A 9,375-nucleotide genomic window follows, 5' to 3' on the forward strand; every position below is an offset into this window, starting at 1 on the left:
ATTTCCTCTGTTACGGGTTCCGTCTTTTCCAGGGCCCTTTCTTCTCTGGTTGAACATCCTGCACCAACCAGAAGCTACTGTTATTCTGCTGGTGAGAGCTGTAAGTCAGCAAAGGCAGGAAAGGAGGGGAGAAGAGGGGAGAGCAGCTTCCTACCATAACTGGAAAACACAGTTCCCTCCAAAGGCCAGGTCAGCATTCCCAGGGACCAGCCACAAATATGGTCCCGTCAACCTCTGACCTGTGGGTCTGTGAGGTTCTGAAAGTGGCCGGCGATGCCCCTAGTGGGCCAGATTGTGTGGCCTTTGCCAGGTCCAGGGGGAGTTTTGTAACAGGAGTTTCACCTCATCCTTTTAACATGCCAGGAGGGGCCCACAATGTCAGAAATTGTGGTTTAAAAAAATTAACAGAACCAGGATTGAATTTGAAATGGCTTACTTTTCTTTAGCTCACCAACAGTACTTTCCACTCCCATCTCAAACATGTCATAGTCATAGTAAACCTTGAGTAAAAGTCCATTCAAGGTGATATGATGGGCAGCCCGCTTAATTTACAAATTGAGAAATGATTTACCTGAGAAATCCACTTTTATGGACATTCAGATATTTTTAAATTAACACCAGAGTTGAGCTTGACTGAGGTACAGGCTAGCACAAATTATGAAGTATGGTGCAAACACACACATGCCACATACACATGCATGTCACACACACACACACACACACACACACACACACACACACACTCTCACACTCACACAACCACACCCACCCACCCACAGACACACACACACAGAGGCATTTTTTTGCATTTGGTTTAACAGGACATTAGGACATCCTGGAAGGGGAAGAGAAGCAGGAGAGCAAGTCAGCCAGAGAGGACAGCAGGGGCGGGAGAAATCGCCATCGCTAAGCAAAAAGGCTCCAGCCACAAGCGCACCCCCTTGGGCAGGTTGAGATTTTAAGGCAGCAACCGCCAAGGCCTCTCTGTCCATGCTGCCCTCCGTAGATTTGCAGGGTGTGTGCTGGAGCGGCCAGCAACGGGCCTGGTGGCCAGGGACCCGCCACCTCCAATATTTCTACTTCTGCTTCCTGAAGGATTTTTAAAATTTTTGCCCACAATTTTAAAAATCACTGTGTTAGCTATTACACTGCACTAACATGCAATGAAATAGCGGTGGGGGGGGATATTCTGATAAATAGTTTAGTCATTGGGGTGAGTTGCTTGTCAGGAAAGTGAGTCCCATTTCCAGATCTTGTCCCAAGAGACCAATGGAAACTTGTGCAAAACACTGGATGACCCTTGGGCTCCATTGCTTCATCTGTGAAAGGAGGGGGTTAGGTGGAGAAACTCAGCACTTTTCTGACTTTAGAGAGATTTAAGGAATCTATTTCAGTCTAGTCTGTGAGACAGGTAAAAAATACCTGGCCCCCGTTGGCAAAAATACGTGATTCATTTTTGAAGGAGCACATTTGTCTTAAGATTTTTTTTTAGAGGCAGAGTGTTTGATGACTTGGTAGAGAAAAAAAATACCCATAATTCCTAGGCATAATAGTCAATGAATATATTGAAATTAGAAAAATTCCAGGGATACACTCTTGTGCTGAAAATCCCCATTTATAATGGATTATAACTTTGTTATGGCAGAAATTTAAAAAATTATAGATAGACAAGACAGACAAACCAACGTAATGGAAAAGTACTGAGCTGCCAGAAGTACTGTTTGTTTGAATCATTTAAAAAAAAAGAAAAGAAAAAAACCCACCCAAGCCTCTTTAAAGGCCCTAGGTTAATCCCCTAGAGAAAACAAACATCTAAGTGCTTAAAGAATAAATCCTGGCCCAAACCCAATGATACAAAGTAAAAAGCAGGTAGATGAGGAAAAAACAGATTTGGAAAGTTTGTTTCCAGAACCTCCCAGCTTCAGGGGAGTCCCCAGCTCTCAGGTCAGGAATTTCTCTGCCTTCTCAAACCTCATTAAATAATCTGTGGTTTTCCCCCACTTCTAGAACTCTCCTTCAGCTTCCTGTTCCATTTAGTAGGAAAGGTAAATTTTATCTAAGATACATTCTGGGTAAATGCCTCTTTGGCCTTCTTCCCCAACTACCACAAAGCTCAGTACTTTTAAAAGAGCCTGCGGGAGGGGGGCAATTTGCCCCAGCCTCTGGTTGGGTCCTTACCTTAAGAAAACAAATTAATTTATTTTTTGAAAAGGTGGCGAGGAATAAAAAAATAGAACGGGAGGCAGAAGATAAAAGCAAAGTTTCCTTCAGGATTCTGTGGATCTCCTTGCTTTAAATTGAGAAGCTGCAAAAGTCAATTGCACCCTGAAGTGGTTTGGCCTTATTTTCCTAGGGCAATTTAACCCACTGGGCATAAACTACACAGGACACAGCGTCTGTCAACGCTCAGCCACTCGCTCTGGCCCAGCAACTCACCAAAGGTAGGTTCCCCGAGGCTGGATGGTGGCAGAGCTCCCAGGAGCCAGCGGAGTAATCAGGAACCACACACTTGACAGAAGAGCCACTTATGTAACCCACGCATACCCCACACATAGGCAAAGAAGCTAGTTTCAAACATTAAAGTTTGTGTTTTTTTAAAATATTTTTAAATTAAAAAAAATACCTCACCTTCACCACCAAGCCAATAGGACTCTTGTAGGAGGAAGTACCAAGGAAGCGGGGTTCCGTAGTCTCCTAAAGAATAGATAGGCAGATGAAGAGAAAACGCCCAAGTCATCCTGCCTTACTACAGCTCTGTACGATCTAGAATTTATCTATATGAACCTCAAATTTTCACCATAGATGTTTATAGTTCATAAGCCATTGCACAGCTATTCATGGCATACCAGAAAGACTACTCCTTCCAACATATTTTAATTCAAAAGGTCATTTTTTTGGGGGGTGGAACAAGCGACACTAAGACTGATGATCTTGGTTGACATTAGTTTTCTAAGAAAACGTTTGATTAAAGAATTTAATGAAGCCCCTTTCAACAATCACCAGATAATAATAATGATGATAACCACTGACTTTTGTTAGATGTCCTTTCTGTGTCAGGCATTACTGGAAGTGCTTTCCATGTGTTAAATAATTTAATCCTCAAATCAACCTTAGGAGATAGGTAATAGTAGTATTCTTGTGGATTAGGGAATGGAGGCACACTGAGTTTGAATCACCTGCCCAAGGTCACAGCTAATTGAATAGAGGCACAGGAATTATAACACGGGTGACCTGGTTCTGATATCACGGCTTTAAGCATCCCATTCTGCTGGAATGATCTGGTTTCCAAGGAAAAGACTGCCAGGTTTCTAGCCCAGTTCTCTTAGCAAGCTTTGCTCCCTGTAAAATGTTGATTTTGCGAGAACACTGTCTTTGCTTATTTAATAGTTACCCCATGTTTTATGGCCACTGCTGGACTGTCAGCTTCTCTGGGGCAGGCCTGGTTCTGTCTTTTCCACCCCTTTTCCCAGAACTTGGTGCTGAGCTAACACACAGATGCTGCTCAGTACATGGTTGCTAAACAAATTAAAGCTTTAGTTAGATTAAAATAAAGCTCTTTAATTATGCACAAATTTCAATCTCAATCCAACTAATTTTCACTTATTATATCTCCTTCTAATGGCCCAGTGAAAAAAATTGAGGCTGAGAAAGGTCAAATGTACTGCTCAAAGTCACTCACTGTTATGGGTTGAATTGTGCACACCCAACCCCCAAAATGATTACGTTGAGGTCGGTGGTAGAATACAAAATATACTTGGCCTTTGTCTTCAGTTTCTGGCATAGAGCTCCTAAAACTCTCAGACTTTCCTGAGTGATAGGAATGCCTTCTATTATTCATAACGAGCCCCTTTCTCAACCACACCTGAATTTATGCTAATGATGTGACTCTGTGGAGGCCCCCAGATAGCTTCTTGATGGGATCTGGTCACAGAGGAAAGACAGAAGTTGTGAAAAAAGGATGGGAACTTTTAGCCCCACCCCCTCCCACCTCTGGGAACAGGAGGGGGACAGGAGATCATATTGTAAAAACTTGAACAGGAAGATTCAGGGAGCTGTCATGATGCTGAGCACATCAAGGTGCCAGGTGGGCGATGCCCTTGGAGAGGGCAGGGAAGCAGCATGCACCACCACTCCTGTACCTCACCCTACACATCTCTGCCATTTGGCTGTTCCTGGGTAGTATTCTTTATTATAAAGTTGTAATTGCAAGTAGACCACTTTCCTGAGTTCTGTGAGTTGTTCCAGTGAATTATGAACCTGAGGGGTGTTGTGAGAACCTCTGAGTTTGTCGTCAGCTGAACAAAAGTGTGGGCAGCCTGGGCACCGACTGTGCAGCTGGCATCTGAAGTGAGAGCAGTTTTGTGGGACTGAGCCTGTGGGGTTGGCACTAATTTTGGGTAATTACTGTCAGAACCAAATTGAATTGATGGACACCAGTTGATACCAGAGAACTGGTTGGTGCTGGGAAAAATGAGACATTTGGTATCAGAAGTGGTATCAGAAAAAAAAAAGATGCCAGAGTCCTAACTCCTGGAACCTCAGAATTGTGGCCTTAGTTGGAAATAGAGTCGTTGCAGATGTGATTAGTGGAGATTAAATTATACTGGAGTAGGACAGGCCCCTAATCCGGTATGACTGGTGTCCTCATTAGAAGATGGCCATGTGAAGACAGACACACAGAGAAAACGCTATGTGAAGACGGGGAACTGGAGTGATGCATCTACAATCCAAGGAATGCCAAAGATTGCTGAAAATCCACCAGAAGCTAGGAAGAGGCAAGGAAGGGTCCTTCCTCCCCTTCAGGTTTCGGAGGGAGTGTGGCCCTGCCAACACCTTGATTTTGGACTTCTAGCCTCCAGAACTGTGAGACAATAAATTTCTGTTGTTTTAAGTCACAGTTTGTGATACTTTGTTATGGTAACCCTAGGAAACTAATATAGTCACACAACTAGGGTCCAAACCCTGGCCTCCAGACTCAGCCTAGTCATCTTTTTCCTATTCCAGGCTGACTGCCTACATATTTCTGCCAGCGAAGGCTGCCCTGAGATGATCTGAGAGCTGTGAGTTCATCCGTTTCCAGGGACCAGGCCCAGCCTCACTCTGCCCTGCCAGCTCCTGGCCACAGCGTCGAGAGCCAGGCCACGGACACCAGAGCACAAGGTGGCTGATAGTTGATGTGCAGCCCACTCAGATGGAGGTGGAACATCTCTAGCTACCAGGAAAGACTAATTTGAAGAGAATCTGATTTCCACAAAGCAAATCCAAAAATGTGCAAGCAGCCAATTTTGATTCAAGAGCTGATTTTCCATGCTGCCGATGAATCAGATATTTATCCACCAAAAGTCAGGCACTACTTTGAGCACTGAGGCTATAACATGGAAGAAAACAGGCCATGGGCCTGCTTTCATGGGCCCATGTCCTAGTAGGCATAGAGAGTCAATAAACAAACGCATAAAGAAATATCATGGTGATTTTAAAGAAAGTAGGCTAAGGGAACAGGAGCACTAAAAGAATGTTATTTGTATAGTGATTTAGACATTTCAGTCTGGAAAGATCTCAGTGATAAAATGACATCTGAACAGAGACCGAACCAAGTGAGGAAGCAAACCTGCAGAGGGTGTGTGTGTGTGTGTGTGTGTGTGTGTGTGTGTGTGTGTAGAAACATGCTCCAGGCAGTGAGAACAGCAGGTGCAAAGGTCCTGAGGAGGAAATGAACTGTCAGTAAGGAGGCTAGTGTGCCTGGAGCAGAGAAATACGGGGGAACAGGAAATGAGGAAGATGGTTGGAGGCTGATAATGAAGCATCTTGTAGGAGGGTTGGGACATTGGACTTTACTCTGAACAAGAAGAAATGCCAGTGGGAACTGAACAGAAGGTTGACACTGTCTGACTGAGATTCTGAAAGGATCTCTGAATACAGTGAAGAGAACAGACTGGTAGACGGTGATAATGGAAGAAGGAGGCTTGGGCTGAAAAGGTTGTGTGGAGGTGTGACCGGGGGTCAGGTTCTGGATCTATTTCTAATATGGAGCTAACAGAATCCACTGAAAGATTTTTGACTCCTGGATTTCAGTTTCAAATGTTGGTGCTGAGAGCCCAAACTAAAGCAGCTTAGAAAGGATGAGACTTAAACTAGATGGAAGGAGGAGAGCTGGGGATCCGAAGAACCCACATACCTTTACTCTATGAAGTGGGACGATTACCTGGAAACACCTGGTCAAGGTACCAGGCAAGCACGCCATACAGAACAGCATCAAGGAGCATCATCTTCATGGCCGTCAGGAAACTGAATTCATCCCCTTCCATGGGGCTGTTCCCGATATTACTCCACTGCAGCCCCAGGCCTTGCTCCTCAAAGCGAGCCAGGTACTCAGTGCCAAACCCGAATGCCACAGGAGACAGCAGGCTCTGCAGTGGGGCAAAGAGGGTGCCCAAGTTGAGCAGAGGGTTTCTAACCCGACCCAACAGCACTCAGAGGCTCACAAGGTGGGAAAGAGGGTCCAAAGGGGGTCCACGTTGTGTCCAGGTGTAAAGCCACCCCAGGGAGAGGTTAAGGCAGTCTTCCCACAGGAACACAATTCTAGGAATGCCTCTCAGGTTTCAGAGACCCCTGCCCACTATCCACTGGGCCACCTCTCACCTGTTCAAAGGAACACTGTTGTGCAATAGGGAGGAAAAATACAACACAGCATAGCACATTGAAGGACCAAAGGTCCTCATGGTCACCTACCTACCTTTCCCACTTCTTCCCACCTCTTTCTTAAGATCACACAGCTCTTGGCAGAACAAAGAAGCTAAGCTGAGATGCTTTGTGAGAATCCCATTAGAAGGGTCCACAAAGTCATCAGTTTCCTAGGGCAGGCAGGGTATGGTCTCATGACCTCCTGAGGTCTGTCAGAGAAGCCAGAAGAGCCTCAGATTACATTGACTATCACCTTTTCCCCATCTCCAGACTGGGAACGATCATTGTTTTAGGTTCTCTGTGGAGAGCACAGCTCAACTAAATCGGTAGTATGCAGAAAGATGTTGGAAGAGGCAGTTCCCCAGCCAAGTCCTCATGGGTGGCCCCTGACCTGACAGAAAGCACATAAGCACAGGCTGTTCCCATTTCCTCCACTCAGAGGCCTCCCCACAGTTTGGTGAACCCAGGGTGGGGTTCAGAGTGTCTCTCTGCAAAAAGAAGGGATTCTTGTAGCTATATGTTCACAAAAATCATTTTTTAAAACCTCAGCCCAGCCCTGGTCCACGGTTGCCAGAACTACTGCTTCCTGGTGGATCCACACGCCCGAGAAGTCCGCCGTGGCCTCAAAGGACTGGCGTCTACCTAGTGGACCAGATCGACCCGCTTTCCCCCAGGCCGCGGAAGGATTTCTTGCTACTAGCCCATTGTGATCATTTTAGAAAACTGGGTGCTATAAATAGCAGCAATTGGTTTCTTATTTAACACGAGAAATAAAAGGCAGATGCCCTGGCAGCTGTGGGGCCAAATAACTTGGAACGTGAGAACAACTTAGATCTTAGGTCTTTCCCTAACAAGAAGCTGGTGGTAGTCCTTTCTCGACTCCACCGCACAGAGGACTGTGGACAAGCTTCCACTGCAAGCCACAGGTTAATGAGAGGGTGGAAATGGCCTATTTGAAAACAATTCGAGAAAAAGACAGTGGTGTTTGGGAATCGTGAACTAAGGGGTCTGTCAGGCAATCAAAAGTCAATTTTTGGACACCTCCCCTGGCAAGAGGGCCTGACTCTAGACTGGCTCATTTTTGCACCCCTTTCTGCGTGCACTGGTAGGGCTGCCCCAACTAAAGTAAGTACTTTTGCAGAGAAACAAAAACGTTTAATTCATGAAAGCAGAGTAGTCATAGAATTAACTCATGGACAGAACAGTTAGTGGGGCAAGCTGCCTTCCTTCTGAATCTTCTCAAACGCTAAGAAAAGGAAACTGAGTGCAATGGGCCTGGATGTTTTCCTCTTGTGGATACACTAAGGGACCTATGAGCTGAACTGGTTTTCAGTGACTTCCCAGGACAGACTAATCAAGCAGGTTTGGTGATGAGGAGCCATCAGGTCACTCCCGCTTCTGCCCCTGTGCCTTTAACCTTACACCCCCTTGAGCCAAAAGGCAAAGTCCATCCCTTCACAGGGCGGGCCAGTCCTCTCGGATTACTACAGACCCCTCGGAGCAATTGTATCATGTGCCCGGGGTGAGCCCACAGCCCCTCACCACAGCCATCTTCAGGTCGGCCGTCATTCGGTCCTGCCAGGCGACGCAGAGAATGTGAGGCAGGTAGAGGGTAAAGTAGATGACACCACCACAGGCTGCTGCCAGGCTGGCCCTGGAGAAGAAGGTGCTGAGCAGGAAGCACTGCGTGATCGTAGCGGTGGAGAAAGCCAACAGGAACAGGAAGAGGATGAACGGGTCGCTGTAGTGTAGGATCCTTCCATGCTGAAACCAAAGAGGCCACTTGAGTCAGTCATTTCCACCCACATCCAGGGGCACCATCCCTCTCAGCGGGTGATCTCTGTGCACTGGTTCCGGGGCCCTCTGCCCTAGAGGGATCTCTCCCACCAGCTTGTTAGTTGTGCCTAAATTTTCACACATAAGACTCAACATGTTGGGTTCCTTAAATCCTATTAATGTCATTTCCCCTAGGAGGGTGATGCATGATAAGTACCAAATAATTATTATGTGTTAAGTAAGCAAATTATTGGTGGGATTTGAGCAAAGGAGGAAGATCTGTATAGGGGGTCTTGGAGCATCAACAGCTCTTGGATATACTGAATAGATGAGGAACAAAAGGGGAGATAGGAGACTACCCAACAAGCTTTAACATTCTCCCGGGGCCTGGCCTGCTGATTCAGTCATTTGCGCTTGCATTCTGAGATTTGCCATTCACATAGGTGAAAATATCAGTAATGAAACCACATTACTTGAAGTGGGTTAATCTTCCCATCCATAATATCATACAAATACCATAAAATCCATGAGTAATACTCAGTATCTATCACATTAACTAATGACTCAATCACTTTGGCTATGTAGAAAATAGGACTAAACTAGCTATTTTTAATGTACTGCTGCCAAATGACATTATAGAATAAGCTGAGATGTTCAAATTGATTAGGCCTTCTAGGTTCTCCCTTACTATGGAGTCCTCTGAGGAACATATAGGTCACCCTGTTCTTGGGACATAAAAGTACAAATAAGTTTCATCTCTTGAATTGGTTCTGATTAATTGCTAGTGGTGCCCTGCAGCATGGGTTCTTCTTGGCTCAAAAGAAAGACCAATTAGTGCCGGCCGTGTGGCACGTTGGTTAAGAGTTGGCTTGGGAGCACCGGCTCTGAGCAGCAGGGGCCCAGTTCGGATCCCACATG

At 45.7% G+C, this 9,375-nt stretch overlaps 1 protein-coding gene across 1 annotated transcript in view; it reads right to left on the reverse strand.

Annotated features, from left to right (window-relative positions):
• ABCA4 (ATP binding cassette subfamily A member 4) overlaps positions 1–9,375 on the reverse strand; it is a 131,783-nt gene that overhangs the window by 55,729 nt on the left and 66,679 nt on the right. Inside the window, exons 15-18 of the mRNA XM_019667548.1 lie at positions 8,224–8,445; positions 6,203–6,407; positions 2,629–2,694; positions 2–58 (exon numbers count right to left, since the gene is read on the reverse strand). Of these exons, the coding sequence (XP_019523093.1) occupies positions 2–58; positions 2,629–2,694; positions 6,203–6,407; positions 8,224–8,445 (550 nt within the window). The remainder of the gene's footprint in view (position 1; positions 59–2,628; positions 2,695–6,202; positions 6,408–8,223; positions 8,446–9,375) is intronic.

The sequence above is a fragment of the Hipposideros armiger genome, unplaced genomic scaffold (genome assembly GCF_001890085.2).
Source record: "Hipposideros armiger isolate ML-2016 unplaced genomic scaffold, ASM189008v1 scaffold_501, whole genome shotgun sequence".
NCBI classification, from domain to species: Eukaryota; Metazoa; Chordata; class Mammalia; order Chiroptera; family Hipposideridae; genus Hipposideros; species Hipposideros armiger.